The sequence below is a fragment of the Coregonus clupeaformis genome, unplaced genomic scaffold (assembly GCF_020615455.1).
Source record: "Coregonus clupeaformis isolate EN_2021a unplaced genomic scaffold, ASM2061545v1 scaf0792, whole genome shotgun sequence".
NCBI classification, from domain to species: domain Eukaryota; kingdom Metazoa; phylum Chordata; class Actinopteri; order Salmoniformes; family Salmonidae; genus Coregonus; species Coregonus clupeaformis.
Window position 1 is genome coordinate 142,310 of NW_025534247.1, and position 25,546 is coordinate 167,855.

At 42.3% G+C, this 25,546-nt stretch overlaps 1 protein-coding gene across 1 annotated transcript; it reads right to left on the minus strand.

The window, feature by feature from the left end:
• Positions 1–1,394: 1,394 nt before the first annotated feature.
• On the minus strand, positions 1,395–22,524 carry LOC121566677 (intestinal mucin-like protein). The gene is made up of 19 exons (XM_045216764.1): positions 22,313–22,524; positions 21,829–21,925; positions 7,262–7,433; positions 6,775–7,022; positions 6,386–6,569; positions 5,938–6,130; positions 5,564–5,742; positions 5,401–5,470; positions 5,181–5,311; positions 4,607–4,641; positions 4,139–4,307; positions 3,892–3,990; positions 3,753–3,793; positions 3,326–3,448; positions 2,998–3,096; positions 2,665–2,793; positions 2,319–2,358; positions 2,045–2,168; positions 1,395–1,732 (listed from the first exon to the last, which is right to left on the minus strand). The coding sequence occupies exons 1-19, from the start codon at positions 22,522–22,524 to the stop codon at positions 1,525–1,527; spliced, it is 2,553 nt and encodes an 850-aa protein (XP_045072699.1). The 3' UTR covers positions 1,395–1,524.
• Between the last annotated feature and the right edge of the window lie 3,022 nt (positions 22,525–25,546).

Here is a 25,546-nt window from a genome sequence, read left to right on the forward strand (position 1 = left end):
TTTTTGCGACTGCACTTGAAGAAATGTTCCAGATTGACTGACCTTCATGTCTTAAATGAATGCTGGACTGTCATTTCTTTTTGCTTATTTGATATTTTCTTGCCATAATATGGACCTGGTTTTTTACCAAATAGGGCTATTTTCTGTATTTTGTAGTTTTGATGTCTTCACTATAATTCTACAATGTAGAAAATAGTAGAAAAAAGAAAATCCCTTGAATGAGTAGCTGTTCTAAAACTTTGGACCGGTAGTGTGTATTTAATCCACTCTGACACTATGGCACTTCAAGGCATAATCTTCTAAATATCCGTAATGTCCTATCCATAGCAATTGGCACTAAACTGACTTTGATTTAAATTGATGTTATGTTTGTCAAATGCCTTGACTGTGGTGATCTATTGAATGGCCCATTATTCAATTTTCCATCATTCTGTTTCAGGTAAGGTGTTCCAAGAAACTGTAGAGAGTATTTCTCATTTTAAAGAGCCATTGAAGCCTCAACTAACCAAAAGATGCCAGCAAAATGTTCCTTTGGACACCAACACTTGTTGTGCCAGGTGTAAACAAGTTAGTATAACATGATCATGTTATAAAGCAGGCAGAGTGCTCTTTTCTGCAATATTAGTTTTCATTTGAATGTCTATTGATTACACATTTTGTCTGATTGTTGTGAGGCTACACCATCAGTAAGGTAAGTAATCTGTAACAGAAGACTGGTTATAATAGCAAACAAATAGCAAAATAGTTGTATAATTCCCTCCAACTAAGGTGGGAACCTTCCCACAGTTTGACAAACAGTATCAAAAACATTTGAAATAAATTGTTTAAGTGCACAATGCACAATACCCAGTTTGTTATATATAATCACACATGCGCCATGTACTCCCCTTTGCATTTTGTAAATGTTGTACTTTGTACACTTTGTACAGTTAAAATGAAGTGATCTGCTCCTTCTTGGTTTTTATGTTTATAACTTTATTTAATATGAGGGATGAGTTAGGATAAGTACTTTATTACATGATTAGTCCATCAAAGACGGAAATGTGTCTTTAGTGCTGTATAGGCAGGAGCACAGGGTCAGCCACAGTGCTGCCCCTGGAGCTATGTAGAGGTTAGCTAAGTGCGTTGCTCAAAGACAACAGTAGGAAGTGGTGCCAGGGATCTGATTCTGATTACTGATCAGTTTCTTCAACCTAACACCTTCTCAAATTTAAATAAGTGTTTTGACACTTTTAATTGTGGTTGTTTGTCTGGAAGAGGATAAGTCACTGTTGAACTGGATGTCTGCAATCAAATATTTCTCAACAGAATTTCAAAAGGAATGAAAACAAGAACATGGTATATATGCATAGCCTATTGCCAACTTTATTTATGTGTTTTGAATGGCTAAAACAAAACAAAATTAGACAAAAAAGCTAAAACTATTTCTCCTACTTTTAGCAGAGTACTTTGCAGGAAAGTGAACAAGTTGAACATAAATAGAGAACTAATCTAAGCAGTAAAGGGATGGTAGTGGCGAGTCATTCATCTTCTCCTGCGTCGTGACCTTGTGACCTGGGTCTCCTCCGGGGTCACGCACTCTGTCCTCTGGCAGCCACATTTATTGATGTGGATGTAGGAGTGGTTGTACTTTGACCCGTCTGGGCAGATCATCTCCACTTCCTTCTTGGTGGTGGATACTTCCCGACAGCAGGTACAAGAGCGCTCCATCATGTTGGCCTCAAGAGAATACCTGAAAACAGAAACAAGAGACCATGTCATTATGTGGAAGTAGTGATGGTAGCAGTTGTAATTATACAACATTGACTGAGTTTACACAGGCAGCCTAATTCTGATGTTTTGACCAATCAGATGAGCTCTTTTGCCAATAATTGGGCAAAATATCAGAATTGGGCTTCCTTTGCAAACACAGCCATTGTAACATAACATATTACTGAAAATATAATTGTAGTTTGTATTCAGACAGGCAGCCCAATTCTGCTTTATTGGGAGGATTAATGTGTTAGTGTTCCTGAAATATTTCAGGAATGATCAAAATACTCACATGGCATAGGTGCTACATGATCCACCACATGTTGTCACTTCCACCTCGTTTGCAGACTTGCAGCCATTGCTGTCCAGATACACTTTGCCCTTTGTCACGTTGCATGGCTTATTTATTGGAATACCTGCACACAAAAGTGAAATTTTCGAACAAATTAATGTTAACCATTCTGAGGACCATGGCAATAGCTAAAATTCTTTTTTCAATGCATGATAAAGGACAAGAATGATTTACAAATGTCCATCAAAAAGGATGGTGTTAAAAAGACACTCACAGACATGGCAGCAACCATCTGGAGCAATGACTTCAGTTCCCTTAAAAACAAGAACATGGAAGAAAAAGCAAGAACATTTTGATGTCACTGACGTAACGTTTACCAAACTGGCTCCACATGTTTTTCAGTGCAGTGCTCTTGCATGGTTCACTTTAAGCAGCAGGTGTCTATAACCTCACATAAATACACAGTAGGTTTACTATATTAAGCAACAGGACTTGGTCTGAGCGACTGGGCATGTTTAACCTAAATTTCACAAGTATGATATTACACATTGTCCAGTTGTTTTTAAATGGGCCAGCATCCCGGTCTACAGATAATTTGACAGATGGTTATTGTAACTCACGGGTATGCAGTCTTCTGGGTAGAAGTCAGGGCACACAGTTTTAGCCTCCATTGTGATGAGTTGGTCCATAATCTTTACGCACTCAAACTTGAGACACTTGTCTCCAGATGGTATCCAGACGGAACCAGGCTGTAGAGGTGAGAATGTGAAAGATATCAACAGGAGATTCTTCAAATGATTTAAGATATACTGTATCATTGGTATGATAGTTATTTTGCATAACACTTTAGTGCTACAGTACAACTACATTTAGGTGTTTTTAAATAATCAAGCGAAGTAGGACTGATATGTTTTACGAATTGTAAATAGTAATGCTTCCTGATGCTATTTTACCTGAATAGTGTGTGTGGTGTTATCTGGCAGCATAACCACACAGCTTGTCTGTACACACTTTCCACAACACTGTCCAGGAACGGCTTGATGATCATAGCCCTGTAAGGAAGAAGTATATGATGTGCACATGATCTCTCTCATACCAATGTGTGATCCAGGTAATTCACTAGTAATTACACTTATTCAGTAGTAGCCCAATAGTGGACACAGATCAATCAGGGTTATTATAATATTTTGACATGGATAAGAACTTGGCAAATATTACACTAAGTTGGTTGAATTACATATGAGGCCAAAGGGTGTAGACGTGTCAATGGAGATCACTTACCTGCTGGCAGTGAGTGTCACATTCAGTAGGTTGACACTCAATGATATGTAGATGGGTTTGGGGATCCACCCTGTCACCACACACACAATTCTTACACTTGTCCTCAGGAACATTGGCACCAGGCTGGAATGACAAAATGCAACATTTCAATGGAAAATGTATAAATTGAGACACTTTTTGTGTTTTATCTAATCTAATGTTTGTCTAATCTCATGAAAGGATTGACCAATACATATTGTTGGCACCCTAATAGAGGCCTCTAATTGCTTTATGGAGGGTTTTAATTTGTTTAGTTTAACTTCATTTGTTATTAATGTATGCAAGTAAAATAACATTGTCCTCTTTTAATAAGTTCAATTCAAAATTGTTGATAGTGTAGAAGTGGTGGGACTGGCTAAAATGAACATTGCATAGAATGCATTCTCACCTGATATTCAGTGTTGTTAAATACACAGACATCCATTGGCACTGTGGGGCAAAGAACATGGATAACCACTCAATACAGCAACTAACATGTTGGGATATCTATGGTATGCACACTCAAGCACATGCAGACGCATACTCACAGCATTGATAAGTTGGGCAACAGACTCCCATAGTTGCCTCTGTCTCGAATCCGACTGGACAAGTTATCTTGGAAGTAGAGCATCGTTTGACATCACACTCTGTTAGAAAGAAACAACTACTGTTGTAAAAACTATGAAAATGGCCACATTGGTTGGATATATTAGGTAGTCACCAAAAATGTTAATGTTTAAACTGAGATGTTAGAAAGCCCACATATAGAGCACATTATCCTAACAAGTCACTCACCGCATTTGTCCTTTTGACAACAGTCAACAGTTTCTACGACCTTAACTTGGCCCTCCTGATCACAGGTGAGAGGAGGCTGATGTTGGCATGCCACAGGCTGGCATTGGATTCCCAGACTGTACGGTTCACAAACACAATCCTGGCAGTTGCTCACCCAGGTCTCATTTGCCTGCAATGAGGAACAATTTAAGCACATCAAGGTTTGTATTGACACTACCAGCACAAAGTTCAATCATTCAGTGTGTCGAATCATGCATTACTGAAGCGCTTTGAGTTTCTAAGAAAAGCACTATAGAAATGTAATAAATTATTATTATTATTGTTATTATTATTATTATTACTATTGCATACATTATTATACATGATTGTCAAAAGTGAACTACCCACATGATTTTAATGTGTATATCAGAAACAAATTGTTTCTGTTCTCTGCTAAAACCTGTGAGAGAAATTCAACCACAATTTTACCTCTTTCCATTCTCCATTTGGCAATGGGCAAATATCTGATGAACCAAAGAGAAAATAATACATTTAAAAAAAATAAGTTATTGAAATACAGTACATTCCACTACTTAGTTTTGATAATGTACTGTATGTACCGGAAGCACTTGATAAAATCAATATAAATCAATATAAACCAAAACCAACACCATTGATGTATCTGTGAAAAATGCTGTGGTTAAACAGTTTTTTTGTTTGTTGTTTTTTTACAAAAAGCTGAACCAGCTTTCAAAAGACAATTACAGTAGCAATGAACAATTAACACTTTGTGCTTCCCAAAGTGAAGATCAGCATGATGTAGCTACTATCACAGCACAATACTGTATGTCGTCCTCTGTAGCTCAGCTGGTAGAGCACGGCGCTTGTAACGCCAAGGTAGTGGGTTCGATCCCCGGGACCACCCATACACAAAAATGTATGCACGCATGACTGTAAGTCGCTTTGGATAAAAGCGTCTGCTAAATGGCATATTATTATTATTATTATTATTATTAAGTCACCACACCGTCATCATACAATGCTGTTATTGAACAATCCTTACCACAGCTGGGGATACAGTAGTTTGAAGTGGAACTCATCAGAATGGTACCATTGGGGCAATAACATCCCTCCATTTGTATATCTCCCATGACACTGAACTCATTTTGAGTCTGGATGAATTTGAAATTGTACCTGCAGAGATATTTAAAAAGTGTCAATACCTGAGAGACTTTTCCCCATCATTATGCCCATCCACTGAACAACAACAGCATTATACATACCTGGCATTACAGGTTGGTTCAACTTGTGGGCCGCAGGCATTATAAACCTTGGGTTTCTCGCATGTGAAGTCTGTAGAGGGTGAGAGAAAAAGGTTAATAACTAATAAGCTACATCATAGAGAGGCTGTCTGAGTTTTATGGTCTTGAGGAGTGATCTACTTACCACATTGTCCATTTGTATAATTTCTCCACTCAATACAGACTCCTGCTTGTGCACATGCATCAGCATAGGTCTGCATGCTGGTGCAGCCAATTTTGACCTCACTCATATGACACACATCAAAGATGCATGCCACAAGGAATGGTTCGTAGGGGATTACCTTATGGCAACTCTCAAAGACCCTTAAAAAGATGCCACGCTTCAGTTAGAGTAGATACTTAAACATGATAATTCACTTCGTACTGTCATAAGGCTTTTTCAAATGATTGCCATGTTTTAGTATGTCAAGTTGCTGTTGGCACTGAGATGATTCTGATTGAAAGGTTATCGATCCTACAGAGGAGATAGGTTTCTTGTAAATACGAATTGCTACTTACTCGCTTTGAATGAGATGACAAATGGGTGGATCGCAGCCTGGTGGTTGTGTTGGTGTCGGCTCTGGTGGTGGTGGCGTGCACTGACTGTTATTGTGGTCAGCAACATGCCATTGGTGTGCCATGTCAGGACAAGATGAATCGATAGTCCCATTTGGCAAGCGACAGTCATCTGTCCGGTTGTTGTCACATGTCCCTGAATAATATTGAATACCATTCTTAGATAATGAGACATCATGGGGTAATCATGGTAACAGAGTGATTCGTGTGGTCCTCTGTAGCTCAATTGGTAGAGCATGGCGCTTGTAACGCCAGGGTAGTGGGTTCGATCCCCGGGACCACCCATACGTAAACATTTATGCACGCATGACTGTAAGTCGCTTTGGATAAAAGCGTCTGCTAAATGGCATATATTATTATTATTATTATATCGTAAAACACCTGTACTCACCACACTGTCCCTCAGTGTTGCCACTGAACTTGGCCCAGGGCAGGTATATGCTAAACATAAGACCAGTGAAAGACACCTTGGCATTAATTGCTGGTATGACTAAAAGGGTCTCAATTCCGTTGTCTGTGATGCGGAAGTCCTTGGTCTCATATGCTGGGATGATGCGTTGCTGGTTTACATCAATCTAAGACAAAAATGGTTACAACAATTCAATATTTGTATACCCAATAGTATTCTAGAACTGTCTCCTTTATCTAATACATAGAGGAAGTATATCCATCTTAAATGAAAGCTAATTTATATCTAAGCTAATCAAAAAGCTAATTCCTCTTAAATGAAAAATGAATGAAAATGTCTTGAACATTCAGTATTTGAGATATTTTAATTACCAGACTTGTGAAAACTCCATCAACGTCCTTCTTGGTCATGAATATCTCGTAAGATTGATAATAAATTGTCAGAGACTGAGGACAGGAAAGTCCATCTGGGGCATCACAATAGTAATTGTCGATTACAACACTGAAGTTGTACTTTGGCAGGATTTCTTTGACCAAGACGTAAGAACAATTTCCTTGGAAGCCATAGTATGTTCCATCAAAGGTGACATAGTGAGGGTCTCCCCAACCATAGCAAATACCTTTGTAAGAAGAGAACAATTATCATTTAAAAGCACACGGATGTGGAATGTTTTATGCTGAATTAATAGTGCTGTGATGATGTGTTTCCCTTGTTAGACATTCATATACATTTACTGCTGGTAACTATTAGATAACTCGAAACCAGTCAAGAGTAAGGATAATTTTTCCGATTTTGAACTAAATCAATAGCTAAAGTGGATTTTGTGACACAAAGAAAAAACTTTTTTTGTGAACTTACATTGACACTCATAGTGGAAACAGCATCCAGATTCGTCATACACTTGGATTGGAGGATAGTTATTTTCACATGCTATAGGCTTCGGAGTCTCACAATGTACATACTCATAACTAACGGTCCCGTTGGCGCATGTTCCATTGATGCACTGGTTATGTATCCAGCTTTCACCGTTCTACAAACACAGAAAAATATTAGGCTTACAGGAAATATCTATGAAATAAAACAATTATTTTTGTAATAAAATCATCCTTTTGTAAATAGGATGATTTTACAAATAAATTTAGTAAATAAATGATTCACCAAAAGTTATTATCTATAGCAGAGTAAATACCTGTCTTGGAGGATGTTCATAGTCACAGTTTATTATTAAAGCTGGTTTTTTTGGGGTGGTGGTTGGTCTTTCTGTTGTTGTTGGAAGGTGTGTAGTGGTTGGTGTAGTAGGAGGAACTGGAGTAGTTGATGTATTACATCTGGTAGCATGTGTTTCTACTTCACAATTCTTGTTGCAGAAAGCAATGTAGCACCATCCATCATGGTCAGAAACATTGTAAACAATTGAGCCTGAAAGTATTTTAGGAGCATTAAAAGATTTCCAATTTAACGTGTGTAATGCCATACAAATTGAACATTAATAATGGCTAAATTAATGGTAACGTACAAAAGGTTTCAAACTTGGAAAGGGGGAAAATAAAAACGTACCTATGGGGAAATCAGTATGATTGAAATGGCAAGGACATTTGGATGGAGTCACTGGTTTGGATGGAGTCACTGGTTTGGTTGTTCCACCAGTTATTACAAAAATTGAGGTTGTAGGAATAACACTAGTGAAGGGTGGCTGAGTTGTTGTCATTGTTGTTGTGGGAGCCAATGTTGTGGTCGTTGGGATGTGTGTTGTGGTTCCACATTGACAACATTTCACTCGAATCTCATAATCAAAGCACTTTTGCTGAAGACTTTGCTTATTGTTGTTACAAATCAGTCCAACGGATGGATTGCAAGTCACGTCTTGGCCAAGCTGAGAGATCTGAAGTCCAGGGTATTGCATTGCTCTGCACTCAACTGCCTCTGGAGCTGAGCAAATGTGATAACCAGCAGCAATGATGTTCTTAATGGATTCATTATCTCCACCTTCAGATCCAGAGGTTGGCTGACCAAGGTTGATCCAGTCTGACCACACACATGTTTCTTCACCACTGCAGTGGGTAGTTGATTCTCCTGTTGAGGTTGATGTAGGAGTAGTGGTTGGAGTTGTAGTAGGGGTGGAAGGCAGAGTTGTTGTTTTTGTTGTAGATGGAGCTGTCGATGTTGAGATTGTAGTAGTGGGTGTAGGAGTAGTGGTGTAATGAACTGTTGTTGTTGTTGTTGTTGTTGTTGTGGTTGGGATATAAGTTGTGGGTCCACATTGACAACATTTCACTCTAATCTCGTAATCAAAGCACTTTTGCTGAAGACCTTGCTTATTATTGTTACAAATCAGTCCAACGGATGGATTGCAAGTCACGTCTTGGCCAAGCTGAGAGATCTGAAGTCCAGGGTATTGCATTGCTCTACACTCAACTGCCTCTGGAGCTGAGCAAATGTGATAACCAGCAGCAATGATGTTCTTAATGGATTCATTATCTCCACCTTCAGATCCAGAGGTTGGCTGACCAAGGTTGATCCAGTCTGACCACACACAACTTTCTTCACCACTGCAGTGTGTAGTTGATTCTCCTGTTGAGGTTGATGTAGGAGTAGTGGTTGGAGTTGTAGTAGGGGTGGAAGGCAGAGTTGTTGTTTTTGTTGTAGATGGAGCTGTCGATGTTGAGATTGTAGTAGTGGGTGTAGGAGTAGTGGTGTAATGAACTGTTGTTGTTGTTGTTGTTGTTGTGGTTGGGATATAAGTTGTGGGTCCACATTGACAACATTTCACTCTAATCTCGTAATCAAAGCACTTTTGCTGAAGACCTTGCTTATTATTGTTACAAATCAGTCCAACGGATGGATTGCAAGTCACGTCTTGGCCAAGCTGAGAGATCTGAAGTCCAGGGTATTGCATTGCTCTACACTCAACTGCCTCTGGAGCTGAGCAAATGTGATAACCAGAAGCAATGATGTTCTTAATGGATTCATTATCTCCACCTTCAGATCCAGAGGTTGGCTGACCAAGGTTGATCCAGTCTGACCACACACATGTTTCTTCACCACTGCACTGGGTAGTTGATTTTCCAATTGAGGTTGATGTAGGAGTAGTGGTTGGAGTTGTAGTAGGAGTGGAAGGCCGAGTTGTTGTTTTTGTTGTAGATGGAGCTGTCGATGTTGAGATTGTAGTAGTGGGTGTAGGAGTAGTGGTGTAAGGAACTGTTGTTGTTGTTGTTGTTGTTGTGGTTGGGATGTATGTTGTGGGTCCACATTGACAACATTTCACTCTAATCTCGTAATCAAAGCACTTTTGCTGAAGACCTTGCTTATTGTTGTTACAAATCAGTCCAACGGATCGATTGCAAGTCACGTCTTGGCCAAGCTGAGAGATCTGAAGTCCAGGGTATTGTATTGCTCTGCACTCAACTGTCTCTGGAGCTGAGCAAATGTGATAACCAGCAGCAATGATGTTCTTAATGGATTCATTATCTCCACCTTCAGATCCAGAGGTTGGCTGACCAAGGTTGATCCAGTCTGACCACACACAACTTTCTTCACCACTGCACTGGGTAGTTGATTCTCCTGTTGAGGTTGATGTAGGAGTAGTGGTTGGAGTTGTGTAGGGGTGGAAGGCCGAGTTGTTGGTTTTGTTGAAGATGGAGCTGTCGATGTTGAGATTGTAGTAGTGGGTGTAGGAGTAGTGGTGTAAGGAACTGTGTTGTTGTTGTTGTTGTGGTTGGGATGTATGTTGTGGGTCCACATTGACAACATTTCACTCTAATCTCGTAATCAAAGCACTTTTGCTGAAGACCTTGCTTATTATTGTTACAAATCAGTCCAACGGATGGATTGCATGTCACGTCTTGGCCAAGCTGAGAGATCTGAAGTCCAGGGTATTGCATTGCTCTACACTCAACTGCCTCTGGAGCTGAGCAAATGTGATAACCAGCAGCAATGATGTTCTTAATGGATTCATTATCTCCACCTTCAGATCCAGAGGTTGGCTGACCAAGGTTGATCCAGTCTGACCACACACATGTTTCTTCACCACTGCACTGGGTAGTTGATTCTCCTGTTGAGGTTGATGTAGGAGTAGTGGTTGGAGTTGTAGTAGGGGTGGAAGGCCGAGTTGTTGTTTTTGTTGAAGATGGAGCTGTCGATGTTGAGATTGTAGTAGTGGGTGTAGGAGTGGTGGTGTAAGGAACTGTTGTTGTTGTTGTTGTTGTGGTTGGGATGTATGTTGTGGGTCCACATTGACAACATTTCACTCTAATCTCGTAATCAAAGCACTTTTGCTGAAGACCTTGCTTATTGTTGTTACAAATTAGTCCAACGGATGGATTGCAAGTCACGTCTTGGCCAAGCTGAGAGATCTGAAGTCCAGGGTATTGCATTGCTCTGCACTCAACTGCCTCTGGAGCTGAGCAAATGTGATAACCAGCAGCAATGATGTTCTTAATGGATTCATTATCTCCACCTTCAGATCCAGAGGTTGGCTGACCAAGGTTGATCCAGTCTGACCACACACAACTTTCATCACCACTGCACTGGGTAGTTGATTCTCCAATTGAGGTTGATGTAGGAGTAGTGGTTGGAGTTATAGAAGGGGTGGAAGGCCGAGTTGTTGTTTTTGTTGAAGATGGAGCTGTCGATGTTGAGATTGTAGTAGTGGGTGTTGGAGTAGTGGTGTAATGAACTGTTGTTGTTGTTGTTGTTGTTGTTGTTGTGGTTGGGATATAAGTTGTGGGTCCACATTGACAACATTTCACTCTAATCTCGTAATCAAAGCACTTTTGCTGAAGACCTTGCTTATTATTGTTACAAATTAGTCCAACGGATGGATTGCAAGTCACGTCTTGGCCAAGCTGAGAGATCTGAAGTCCAGGGTATTGCATTGCTCTGCACTCAACTGCCTCTGGAGCTGAGCAAATGTGATAACCAGCAGCAATGATGTTCTTAATGGATTCATTATCTCCACCTTCAGATCCAGAGGTTGGCTGACCAAGGTTGATCCAGTCTGACCACACACAACTTTCTTCACCACTGCAGTGGGTAGTTGATTCTCCTGTTGAGGTTGATGTAGGAGTAGTGGTTGGAGTTGTAGTAGGAGTGGAAGGCCGAGTTGTTGTTTTTGTTGTAGATGGAGCTGTCGATGTTGAGATTGTAGTAGTGGGTGTAGGAGTAGTGGTGTAAGGAACTGTTGTTGTTGTTGTTGTTGTTGTGGTTGGGATGTATGTTGTGGGTCCACATTGACAACATTTCACTCTAATCTCGTAATCAAAGCACTTTTGCTGAAGACCTTGCTTATTGTTGTTACAAATCAGTCCAACGGATCGATTGCAAGTCACGTCTTGGCCAAGCTGAGAGATCTGAAGTCCAGGGTATTGTATTGCTCTGCACTCAACTGTCTCTGGAGCTGAGCAAATGTGATAACCAGCAGCAATGATGTTCTTAATGGATTCATTATCTCCACCTTCAGATCCAGAGGTTGGCTGACCAAGGTTGATCCAGTCTGACCACACACAACTTTCTTCACCACTGCACTGGGTAGTTGATTCTCCTGTTGAGGTTGATGTAGGAGTAGTTGTTGGAGTTGTAGTAGGGGTGGAAGGCCGAGTTGTTGTTTTTGTTGAAGATGGAGCTGTCGATGTTGAGATTGTAGTAGTGGGTGTAGGAGTAGTGGTGTAAGGAACTGTTGTTGTTGTTGTTGTTGTGGTTGGGATGTATGTTGTGGGTCCACATTGACAACATTTCACTCTAATCTCGTAATCAAAGCACTTTTGCTGAAGACCTTGCTTATTATTGTTACAAATCAGTCCAACGGATGGATTGCATGTCACGTCTTGGCCAAGCTGAGAGATCTGAAGTCCAGGGTATTGCATTGCTCTGCACTCAACTGCCTCTGGAGCTGAGCAAATGTGATAACCAGCAGCAATGATGTTCTTAATGGATTCATTATCTCCACCTTCAGATCCAGAGGTTGGCTGACCAAGGTTGATCCAGTCTGACCACACACATGTTTCTTCACCACTGCACTGGGTAGTTGATTCTCCTGTTGAGGTTGATGTAGGAGTAGTGGTTGGAGTTGTAGTAGGGGTGGAAGGCCGAGTTGTTGTTTTTGTTGAAGATGGAGCTGTCGATGTTGAGATTGTAGTAGTGGGTGTAGGAGTGGTGGTGTAAGGAACTGTTGTTGTTGTTGTTGTTGTGGTTGGGATGTATGTTGTGGGTCCACATTGACAACATTTCACTCTAATCTCGTAATCAAAGCACTTTTTCTGAAGACCTTGCTTATTGTTGTTACAAATTAGTCCAACGGATGGATTGCAAGTCACGTCTTGGCCAAGCTGAGAGATCTGAAGTCCAGGGTATTGCATTGCTCTGCACTCAACTGCCTCTGGAGCTGAGCAAATGTGATAACCAGCAGCAATGATGTTCTTAATGGATTCATTATCTCCACCTTCAGATCCAGAGGTTGGCTGACCAAGGTTGATCCAGTCTGACCACACACAACTTTCTTCACCACTGCACTGGGTAGTTGATTCTCCAATTGAGGTTGATGTAGGAGTAGTGGTTGGAGTTGTAGAAGGGGTGGAAGGCCGAGTTGTTGTTTTTGTTGAAGATGGAGCTGTCGATGTTGAGATTGTAGTAGTGGGTGTTGGAGTAGTGGTGTAATGAACTGTTGTTGTTGTTGTTGTTGTTGTTGTTGTGGTTGGGATATAAGTTGTGGGTCCACATTGACAACATTTTACTCTAATCTCGTAATCAAAGCACTTTTGCTGAAGACCTTGCTTATTATTGTTACAAATTAGTCCAACGGATGGATTGCAAGTCACGTCTTGGCCAAGCTGAGAGATCTGAAGTCCAGGGTATTGCATTGCTCTGCACTCAACTGCCTCTGGAGCTGAGCAAATGTGATAACCAGCAGCAATGATGTTCTTAATGGATTCATTATCTCCACCTTCAGATCCAGAGGTTGGCTGACCAAGGTTGATCCAGTCTGACCACACACATGTTTCTTCACCACTGCACTGGGTAGTTGATTTTCCAATTGAGGTTGATGTAGGAGTAGTGGTTGGAGTTGTAGTAGGGGTGGAAGGCCGAGTTGTTGTTTTTGTTGTAGATGGAGCTGTCGATGTTGAGATTGTAGTAGTGGGTGTAGGAGTAGTGGTGTAAGGAACTGTTGTTGTTGTTGTTGTTGTTGTGGTTGGGATGTATGTTGTGGGTCCACATTGACAACATTTCACTCTGATCTCGTAATCAAAGCACTTTTGCTGAAGACCTTGCTTATTGTTGTTACAAATCAGTCCAACGGATCGATTGCAAGTCACGTCTTGGCCAAGCTGAGAGATCTGAAGTCCAGGGTATTGTATTGCTCTGCACTCAACTGTCTCTGGAGCTGAGCAAATGTGATAACCAGCAGCAATGATGTTCTTAATGGATTCATTATCTCCACCTTCAGATCCAGAGGTTGGCTGACCAAGGTTGATCCAGTCTGACCACACACAACTTTCTTCACCACTGCACTGGGTAGTTGATTCTCCTGTTGAGGTTGATGTAGGAGTAGTGGTTGGAGTTGTAGTAGGGGTGGAAGGCCGAGTTGTTGTTTTTGTTGAAGATGGAGCTGTCGATGTTGAGATTGTAGTAGTGGGTGTTGGAGTAGTGGTGTAATGAACTGTTGTTGTTGTTGTTGTTGTTGTTGTTGTGGTTGGGATATAAGTTGTGGGTCCACATTGACAACATTTCACTCTAATCTCGTAATCAAAGCACTTTTGCTGAAGACCTTGCTTATTATTGTTACAAATTAGTCCAACGGATGGATTGCAAGTCACGTCTTGGCCAAGCTGAGAGATCTGAAGTCCAGGGTATTGCATTGCTCTGCACTCAACTGCCTCTGGAGCTGAGCAAATGTGATAACCAGCAGCAATGATGTTCTTAATGGATTCATTATCTCCACCTTCAGATCCAGAGGTTGGCTGACCAAGGTTGATCCAGTCTGACCACACACAACTTTCTTCACCACTGCAGTGGGTAGTTGATTCTCCTGTTGAGGTTGATGTAGGAGTAGTGGTTGGAGTTGTAGTAGGAGTGGAAGGCCGAGTTGTTGTTTTTGTTGTAGATGGAGCTGTCGATGTTGAGATTGTAGTAGTGGGTGTAGGAGTAGTGGTGTAAGGAACTGTGTTGTTGTTGTTGTTGTTGTGGTTGGGATGTATGTTGTGGGTCCACATTGACAACATTTCACTCTAATCTCGTAATCAAAGCACTTTTGCTGAAGACCTTGCTTATTGTTGTTACAAATCAGTCCAACGGATGGATTGCAAGTCACGTATTGGCCAAGCTGAGAGATCTGAAGTCCAGGGTATTGCATTGCTCTGCACTCAACTGCCTCTGGAGCTGAGCAAATGTGATAACCAGCAGCAATGATGTTCTTAATGGATTCATTATCTCCACCTTCAGATCCAGAGGTTGGCTGACCAAGGTTGATCCAGTCTGACCACACACAACTTTCTTCACCACTGCACTGGGTAGTTGATTCTCCAATTGAGGTTGATGTAGGAGTAGTGGTTGGAGTTGTAGACGGGGTGGAAGGCCGAGTTGTTGTTTTTGTTGAAGATGGAGCTGTCGATGTTGAGATTGTAGTAGTGGGTGTTGGAGTAGTGGTGTAATTAACTGTTGTTGTTGTTGTTGTTGTTGTGGTTGGGATATAAGTTGTGGGTCCACATTGACAACATTTCACTCTAATCTCGTAATCAAAGCACTTTTGCTGAAGACCTTGCTTATTGTTGTTACAAATTAGTCCAACGGATGGATTGCAAGTCACGTCTTGGCCAAGCTGAGAGATCTGAAGTCCAGGGTATTGCATTGCTCTGCACTCAACTGCCTCTGGAGCTGAGCAAATTTGATAACCAGCAGCAATGATGTTCTTAATGGATTCATTATCTCCACCTTCAGATCCAGAGGTTGGCTGACCAAGGTTGATCCAGTCTGACCACACACAACTTTCTTCACCACTGCACTGGGTAGTTGATTCTCCAATTGAGGTTGATGTAGGAGTAGTGGTTGGAGTTGTAGAAGGGGTGGAAGGCCGAGTTGTTGTTTTTGTTGAAGATGGAGCTGTCGATGTTGAGATTGTAGTAGTGGGTGTTGGAGTAGTGGTGTAATGAACTGTTGTTGTTGTTGTTGTTGTTGTGGTTGGGATATAAGTTGTGGGTCCACATTGACAACATTTCACTCTAATCTCGTAATCAAAGCACTTTTGCTGAAGACCTTGCTTATTGTTGTTACAAATTAGTCCAACGGATGGATTGCAAGTCACGTCTTGGCCAAGCTGAGAGATCTGAAGTCCAGGGTATTGCATTGCTCTGCACTCAACTGCCTCTGGAGCTGAGCAAATTTGATAACCAGCAGCAATGATGTTCTTAATGGATTCATTATCTCCACCTTCAGATCCAGAGGTTGGCTGACCAAGGTTGATCCAGTCTGACCACACACAACTTTCTTCACCACTGCACTGGGTAGTTGATTCTCCAATTGAGGTTGATGTAGGAGTAGTGGTTGGAGTTGTAGAAGGGGTGGAAGGCCGAGTTGTTGTTTTTGTTGAAGATGGAGCTGTCGATGTTGAGATTGTAGTAGTGGGTGTTGGAGTAGTGGTGTAATGAACTGTTGTTGTTGTTGTTGTTGTTGTTGTGGTTGGGATATAAGTTGTGGGTCCACATTGACAACATTTTACTCTAATCTCGTAATCAAAGCACTTTTGCTGAAGACCTTGCTTATTATTGTTACAAATTAGTCCAACGGATGGATTGCAAGTCACGTCTTGGCCAAGCTGAGAGATCTGAAGTCCAGGGTATTGCATTGCTCTGCACTCAACTGCCTCTGGAGCTGAGCAAATGTGATAACCAGCAGCAATGATGTTCTTAATGGATTCATTATCTCCACCTTCAGATCCAGAGGTTGGCTGACCAAGGTTGATCCAGTCTGACCACACACATGTTTCTTCACCACTGCACTGGGTAGTTGATTTTCCAATTGAGGTTGATGTAGGAGTAGTGGTTGGAGTTGTAGTAGGGGTGGAAGGCCGAGTTGTTGTTTTTGTTGTAGATGGAGCTGTCGATGTTGAGATTGTAGTAGTGGGTGTAGGAGTAGTGGTGTAAGGAACTGTTGTTGTTGTTGTTGTTGTTGTGGTTGGGATGTATGTTGTGGGTCCACATTGACAACATTTCACTCTGATCTCGTAATCAAAGCACTTTTGCTGAAGACCTTGCTTATTGTTGTTACAAATCAGTCCAACGGATCGATTGCAAGTCACGTCTTGGCCAAGCTGAGAGATCTGAAGTCCAGGGTATTGTATTGCTCTGCACTCAACTGTCTCTGGAGCTGAGCAAATGTGATAACCAGCAGCAATGATGTTCTTAATGGATTCATTATCTCCACCTTCAGATCCAGAGGTTGGCTGACCAAGGTTGATCCAGTCTGACCACACACAACTTTCTTCACCACTGCACTGGGTAGTTGATTCTCCTGTTGAGGTTGATGTAGGAGTAGTGGTTGGAGTTGTAGTAGGGGTGGAAGGCCGAGTTGTTGTTTTTGTTGAAGATGGAGCTGTCGATGTTGAGATTGTAGTAGTGGGTGTTGGAGTAGTGGTGTAATGAACTGTTGTTGTTGTTGTTGTTGTTGTTGTGGTTGGGATATAAGTTGTGGGTCCACATTGACAACATTTCACTCTAATCTCGTAATCAAAGCACTTTTGCTGAAGACCTTGCTTATTATTGTTACAAATTAGTCCAACGGATGGATTGCAAGTCACGTCTTGGCCAAGCTGAGAGATCTGAAGTCCAGGGTATTGCATTGCTCTGCACTCAACTGCCTCTGGAGCTGAGCAAATGTGATAACCAGCAGCAATGATGTTCTTAATGGATTCATTATCTCCACCTTCAGATCCAGAGGTTGGCTGACCAAGGTTGATCCAGTCTGACCACACACAACTTTCTTCACCACTGCAGTGGGTAGTTGATTCTCCTGTTGAGGTTGATGTAGGAGTAGTGGTTGGAGTTGTAGTAGGAGTGGAAGGCCGAGTTGTTGTTTTTGTTGTAGATGGAGCTGTCGATGTTGAGATTGTAGTAGTGGGTGTAGGAGTAGTGGTGTAAGGAACTGTTGTTGTTGTTGTTGTTGTTGTGGTTGGGATGTATGTTGTGGGTCCACATTGACAACATTTCACTCTAATCTCGTAATCAAAGCACTTTTGCTGAAGACCTTGCTTATTGTTGTTACAAATCAGTCCAACGGATGGATTGCAAGTCACGTATTGGCCAAGCTGAGAGATCTGAAGTCCAGGGTATTGCATTGCTCTGCACTCAACTGCCTCTGGAGCTGAGCAAATGTGATAACCAGCAGCAATGATGTTCTTAATGGATTCATTATCTCCACCTTCAGATCCAGAGGTTGGCTGACCAAGGTTGATCCAGTCTGACCACACACAACTTTCTTCACCACTGCACTGGGTAGTTGATTCTCCAATTGAGGTTGATGTAGGAGTAGTGGTTGGAGTTGTAGACGGGGTGGAAGGCCGAGTTGTTGTTTTTGTTGAAGATGGAGCTGTCGATGTTGAGATTGTAGTAGTGGGTGTTGGAGTAGTGGTGTAATTAACTGTTGTTGTTGTTGTTGTTGTTGTGGTTGGGATATAAGTTGTGGGTCCACATTGACAACATTTCACTCTAATCTCGTAATCAAAGCACTTTTGCTGAAGACCTTGCTTATTGTTGTTACAAATTAGTCCAACGGATGGATTGCAAGTCACGTCTTGGCCAAGCTGAGAGATCTGAAGTCCAGGGTATTGCATTGCTCTGCACTCAACTGCCTCTGGAGCTGAGCAAATTTGATAACCAGCAGCAATGATGTTCTTAATGGATTCATTATCTCCACCTTCAGATCCAGAGGTTGGCTGACCAAGGTTGATCCAGTCTGACCACACACAACTTTCTTCACCACTGCACTGGGTAGTTGATTCTCCAATTGAGGTTGATGTAGGAGTAGTGGTTGGAGTTGTAGAAGGGGTGGAAGGCCGAGTTGTTGTTTTTGTTGAAGATGGAGCTGTCGATGTTGAGATTGTAGTAGTGGGTGTTGGAGTAGTGGTGTAATGAACTGTTGTTGTTGTTGTTGTTGTTGTGGTTGGGATATAAGTTGTGGGTCCACATTGACAACATTTCACTCTAATCTCGTAATCAAAGCACTTTTGCTGAAGACCTTGCTTATTATTGTTACAAATCAGTCCAACGGATGGATTGCAAGTCACGTCTTGGCCAAGCTGAGAGATCTGAAGTCCAGGGTATTGCATTGCTCTACACTCAACTGCCTCTGGAGCTGAGCAAATGTGATAACCAGCAGCAATGATGTTCTTAATGGATTCATTATCTCCACCTTCAGATCCAGAGGTTGGCTGACCAAGGTTGATCCAGTCTGACCACACACAACTTTCTTCACCACTGCACTGGGTAGTTGATTCTCCTGTTGAGGTTGATGTAGGAGTAGTGGTTGGAGTTGTAGTAGGGGTGGAAGGCCGAGTTGTTGTTTTTGTTGAAGATGGAGCTGTCGATGTTGAGATTGTAGTAGTGGGTGTATGAGTAGTGGTGTAAGGAACTGTTGTTGTTGTTGTTGTTGTGGTTGGGATGTATGTTGTGGGTCCACATTGACAACATTTCACTCTAATCTCGTAATCAAAGCACTTTTGCTGAAGACCTTGCTTATTGTTGTTACAAATTAGTCCAACGGATGGATTGCAAGTCACGTCTTGGCCAAGCTGAGAGATCTGAAGTCCAGGGTATTGCATTGCTCTGCACTCAACTGCCTCTGGAGCTGAGCAAATTTGATAACCAGCAGCAATGATGTTCTTAATGGATTCATTATCTCCACCTTCAGATCCAGAGGTTGGCTGACCAAGGTTGATCCAGTCTGACCACACACATGTTTCTTCACCACTGCACTGGGTAGTTGATTTTCCAATTGAGGTTGATGTAGGAGTAGTGGTTGGAGTTGTAGTAGGTGTGGAAGGCCGAGTTGTTGTTTTTGTTGTAGATGGAGCTGTCGATGTTGAGATTGTAGTAGTGGGTGTAGGAGTAGTGGTGTAAGGAACTGTTGTTGTTGTTGTTGTTGTTGTGGTTGGGATGTATGTTGTGGGTCCACATTGACAACATTTCACTCTGATCTCGTAATCAAAGCACTTTTGCTGAAGACCTTGCTTATTGTTGTTACAAATCAGTCCAACGGATCGATTGCAAGTCACGTCTTGGCCAAGCTGAGAGATCTGAAGTCCAGGGTATTGCATTGCTCTGCACTCAACTGTCTCTGGAGCTGAGCAAATGTGATAACCAGCAGCAATGATGTTCTTAATGGATTCATTATCTCCACCTTCAGATCCAGAGGTTGGCTGACCAAGGTTGATCCAGTCTGACCACACACAACTTGCTTCACCACTGCACTGGGTAGTTGATTCTCCTGTTGAGGTTGATGTAGGAGTAGTGGTTGGAGTTGTAGTAGGGGTGGAAGGCAGAGTTGTTGTTTTGGTTGAAGATGGAGCTGTCGATGTTGAGATTGTAGTAGTGGGTGTAGGAGTAGTGGGGTAAGGAACTATTGTTGTTGTTGTTGTTGTGGTTGGGATGTATGTTGTGGGTCCACATTGACAACATTTCACTCTAATCTCGTAATCAAAGCACTTTTGCTGAAGACCTTGCTTATTGTTGTTACAAATCAGTCCAACGGATGGATTGCAAGTCACGTCTTGGCCAAGCTGAGAGATCTGAAGTCCAGGGTATTGCATTGCTCTGCACTCAACTGCCTCTGGAGCTGAGCAAATGTGATAACCAGCAGCAATGATGTTCTTAATGGATTCATTATCTCCACCTTCAGATCCAGAGGTTGGCTGACCAAGGTTGATCCAGTCTGACCACACACAACTTTCTTCACCACTGCACTGGGTAGTTGATTCTCCTGTTGAGGTTGATGTAGGAGTAGTTGTTGGAGTTGTAGTAGGGGTGGAAGGCCGAGTTGTTGTTTTTGTTGAAGATGGAGCTGTCGATGTTGAGATTGTAGTAGTGGGTGTTGGAGTAGTGGTGTAATGAACTGTTGTTGTTGTTGTTGTTGTTGTGGTTGGGATATAAGTTGTGGGTCCACATTGACAACATTTCACTCTAATCTCGTAATCAAAGCACTTTTGCTGAAGACCTTGCTTATTATTGTTACAAATCAGTCCAACGGATGGATTGCAAGTCACGTCTTGGCCAAGCTGAGAGATCTGAAGTCCAGGGTATTGCATTGCTCTACACTCAACTGCCTCTGGAGCTGAGCAAATGTGATAACCAGCAGCAATGATGTTCTTAATGGATTCATTATCTCCACCTTCAGATCCAGAGGTTGGCTGACCAAGGTTGATCCAGTCTGACCACACACAACTTTCTTCACCACTGCACTGGGTAGTTGATTCTCCTGTTGAGGTTGATGTAGGAGTAGTGGTTGGAGTTGTAGTAGGGGTGGAAGGCCGAGTTGTTGTTTTTGTTGAAGATGGAGCTGTCGATGTTGAGATTGTAGTAGTGGGTGTATGAGTAGTGGTGTAAGGAACTTGTTGTTGTTGTTGTTGTGGTTGGGATGTATGTTGTGGGTCCACATTGACAACATTTCACTCTAATCTCGTAATCAAAGCACTTTTGCTGAAGACCTTGCTTATTGTTGTTACAAATTAGTCCAACGGATGGATTGCAAGTCACGTCTTGGCCAAGCTGAGAGATCTGAAGTCCAGGGTATTGCATTGCTCTGCACTCAACTGCCTCTGGAGCTGAGCAAATTTGATAACCAGCAGCAATGATGTTCTTAATGGATTCATTATCTCCACCTTCAGATCCAGAGGTTGGCTGACCAAGGTTGATCCAGTCTGACCACACACATGTTTCTTCACCACTGCACTGGGTAGTTGATTTTCCAATTGAGGTTGATGTAGGAGTAGTGGTTGGAGTTGTAGTAGGGGTGGAAGGCCGAGTTGTTGTTTTTGTTGAAGATGGAGCTGTCGATGTTGAGATTGTAGTAGTGGGTGTTGGAGTAGTCGTGTAATGAACTGTTGTTGTTGTTGTTGTTGTTGTTGTGGTTGGGATATAAGTTGTGGGTCCACATTGACAACATTTCACTCTAATCTCGTAATCAAAGCACTTTTGCTGAAGACCTTGCTTATTGTTGTTACAAATCAGTCCAACGGATGGATTGCAAGTCACGTCTTGGCCAAGCTGAGAATCTGAAGTCCAGGGTATTGCATTGCTCTGCACTCAACTGCCTCTGGAGCTGAGCAAATGTGATAACCAGACGCAATGATGTTCTTAATGGATTCATTATCTCCACCTTCAGATCCAGAGGTTGGCTGACCAAGGTTGATCCAGTCTGACCACACACAACTTTCTTCACCACTGCACTGGGTAGTTGATTCTCCTGTTGAGGTTGATGTAGGAGTAGTGGTTGGAGTTGTAGTAGGGGTGGAAGGCAGAGTTGTTGTTTTTGTTGAAGATGGAGCTGTCGGTGTTGAGATTGTAGTAGTGGGTGTAGGAGTAGTGGGGTAAGGAACTATTGTTGTTGTTGTTGTTGTGGTTGGGATGTATGTTGTGGGTCCACATTGACAACATTTCACTCTAATCTCGTAATCAAAGCACTTTTGCTGAAGACCTTGCTTATTGTTGTTACAAATCAGTCCAACGGATGGATTGCAAGTCACGTCTTGGCCAAGCTGAGAGATCTGAAGTCCAGGGTATTGCATTGCTCTGCACTCAACTGCCTCTGGAGCTGAGCAAATGTGATAACCAGCAGCAATGATGTTCTTAATGGATTCATTATCTCCACCTTCAGATCCAGAGGTTGGCTGACCAAGGTTGATCCAGTCTGACCACACACAACTTTCTTCACCACTGCACTGGGTAGTTGATTCTCCTGTTGAGGTTGATGTAGGAGTAGTTGTTGGAGTTGTAGTAGGGGTGGAAGGCCGAGTTGTTGTTTTTGTTGAAGATGGAGCTGTCGATGTTGAGATTGTAGTAGTGGGTGTTGGAGTAGTCGTGTAATGAACTGTTGTTGTTGTTGTTGTTGTTGTTGTGGTTGGCATATAAGTTGTGGGTCCACATTGACAACATTTCACTCTAATCTCGTAATCAAAGCACTTTTGCTGAAGACCTTGCTTATTGTTGTTACAAATCAGTCCAACGGATGGATTGCAAGTCACGTCTTGGCCAAGCTGAGAGATCTGAAGTCCAGGGTATTGCATTGCTCTGCACTCAACTGCCTCTGGAGCTGAGCAAATGTGATAACCAGCAGCAATGATGTTCTTAATGGATTCATTATCTCCACCTTCAGATCCAGAGGTTGGCTGACCAAGGTTGATCCAGTCTGACCACACACAACTTTCTTCACCACTGCACTGGGTAGTTGATTCTCCTGTTGAGGTTGATGTAGGAGTAGTTGTTGGAGTTGTAGTAGGGGTGGAAGGCCGAGTTGTTGTTTTTGTTGAAGATGGAGCTGTCGATGTTGAGATTGTAGTAGTGGGTGTTGGAGTAGTCGTGTAATGAACTGTTGTTGTTGTTGTTGTTGTTGTTGTTGTGGTTGGGATATAAGTTGTGGGTCCACATTGACAACATTTCACTCTAATCTCGTAATCAAAGCACTTTTGCTGAAGACCTTGCTTATTGTTGTTACAAATCAGTCCAACGGATGGATTGCAAGTCACGTCTTGGCCAAGCTGAGAGATCTGAAGTCCAGGGTATTGCATTGCTCTGCACTCAACTGCCTCTGGAGCTGAGCAAATTTGATAACCAGCAGCAATGATGTTCTTAATGGATTCATTATCTCCACCTTCAGATCCAGAGGTTGGCTGACCAAGGTTGATCCAGTCTGACCACACACATGTTTCTTCACCACTGCACTGGGTAGTTGATTTTCCAATTGAGGTTGATGTAGGAGTAGTGGTTGGAGTTGTAGTAGGTGTGGAAGGCCGAGTTGTTGTTTTTGTTGTAGATGGAGCTGTCGATGTTGAGATTGTAGTAGTGGGTGTAGGAGTAGTGGTGTAAGGAACTGTTGTTGTTGTTGTTGTTGTTGTGGTTGGGATGTATGTTGTGGGTCCACATTGACAACATTTCACTCTGATCTCGTAATCAAAGCACTTTTGCTGAAGACCTTGCTTATTGTTGTTACAAATCAGTCCAACGGATCGATTGCAAGTCACGTCTTGGCCAAGCTGAGAGATCTGAAGTCCAGGGTATTGTATTGCTCTGCACTCAACTGTCTCTGGAGCTGAGCAAATGTGATAACCAGCAGCAATGATGTTCTTAATGGATTCATTATCTCCACCTTCAGATCCAGAGGTTGGCTGACCAAGGTTGATCCAGTCTGACCACACACAACTTGCTTCACCACTGCACTGGGTAGTTGATTCTCCTGTTGAGGTTGATGTAGGAGTAGTGGTTGGAGTTGTAGTAGGGGTGGAAGGCAGAGTTGTTGTTTTTGTTGAAGATGAAGCTGTCGATGTTGAGATTGTAGTAGTGGGTGTAGGAGTAGTGGGGTAAGGAACTATTGTTGTTGTTGTTGTTGTGGTTGGGATGTATGTTGTGGGTCCACATTGACAACATTTCACTCTAATCTCGTAATCAAAGCACTTTTGCTGAAGACCTTGCTTATTGTTGTTACAAATCAGTCCAACGGATGGATTGCAAGTCACGTCTTGGCCAAGCTGAGAGATCTGAAGTCCAGGGTATTGCATTGCTCTACACTCAACTGCCTCTGGAGCTGAGCAAATGTGATAACCAGACGCAATGATGTTCTTAATGGATTCATTATCTCCACCTTCAGATCCAGAGGTTGGCTGACCAAGGTTGATCCAGTCTGACCACACACAACTTTCTTCACCACTGCACTGGGTAGTTGATTCTCCTGTTGAGGTTGATGTAGGAGTAGTGGTTGGAGTTGTAGTAGGGGTGGAAGGCAGAGTTGTTGTTTTTGTTGAAGATGGAGCTGTCGATGTTGAGATTGTAGTAGTGGGTGTAGGAGTAGTGGGGTAAGGAACTATTGTTGTTGTTGTTGTTGTGGTTGGGATGTATGTTGTGGGTCCACATTGACAACATTTCACTCTAATCTCGTAATCAAAGCACTTTTGCTGAAGACCTTGCTTATTGTTGTTACAAATCAGTCCAACGGATGGATTGCAAGTCACGTCTTGGCCAAGCTGAGAGATCTGAAGTCCAGGGTATTGCATTGCTCTGCACTCAACTGCCTCTGGAGCTGAGCAAATGTGATAACCAGCAGCAATGATGTTCTTAATGGATTCATTATCTCCACCTTCAGATCCAGAGGTTGGCTGACCAAGGTTGATCCAGTCTGACCACACACATGTTTCTTCACCACTGCACTGGGTAGTTGATTCTCCTGTTGAGGTTGATGTAGGAGTAGTTGTTGGAGTTGTAGTAGGGGTGGAAGGCCGAGTTGTTGTTTTTGTTGAAGATGGAGCTGTCGATGTTGAGATTGTAGTAGTGGGTGTTGGAGTAGTCGTGTAATGAACTGTTGTTGTTGTTGTTGTTGTTGTGGTTGGGATATAAGTTGTGGGTCCACATTGACAACATTTCACTCTAATCTCGTAATCAAAGCACTTTTGCTGAAGACCTTGCTTATTGTTGTTACAAATCAGTCCAACGGATGGATTGCAAGTCACGTCTTGGCCAAGCTGAGAGATCTGAAGTCCAGGGTATTGCATTGCTCTACACTCAACTGCCTCTGGAGCTGAGCAAATGTGATAACCAGACGCAATGATGTTCTTAATGGATTCATTATCTCCACCTTCAGATCCAGAGGTTGGCTGACCAAGGTTGATCCAGTCTGACCACACACAACTTTCTTCACCACTGCACTGGGTAGTTGATTCTCCTGTTGAGGTTGATGTAGGAGTAGTGGTTGGAGTTGTAGTAGGGGTGGAAGGCCGAGTTGTTGTTTTTGTTGAAGATGGAGCTGTCGATGTTGAGATTGTAGTAGTGGGTGTTGGAGTAGTGGTGTAATGAACTGTTGTTGTTGTTGTTGTTGTTGTTGTTGTTGTGGTTGGGATATAAGTTGTGGGTCCACATTGACAACATTTCACTCTAATCTCGTAATCAAAGCACTTTTGCT

Excerpts from the sequence above, each read along its gene's own strand:
- LOC121566677 (XM_045216764.1), bottom strand. The coding sequence starts at position 22,524 with ATGTGGACCCACAACTTATATGCCAACCACAACAACAACAACAACAAC. Across the intron at positions 7,434-21,828 it reads ACAGGAGAATCAACTACCCA|AACGGTGAAAGCTGGATACA; the intron begins GTGCAGTGGTGA and ends CTGTGTTTGTAG. Across the intron at positions 3,794-3,891 it reads TTGCCCAACTTATCAATGCT|TGCCAATGGATGTCTGTGTA; the intron begins GTGAGTATGCGT and ends TTTGCCCCACAG.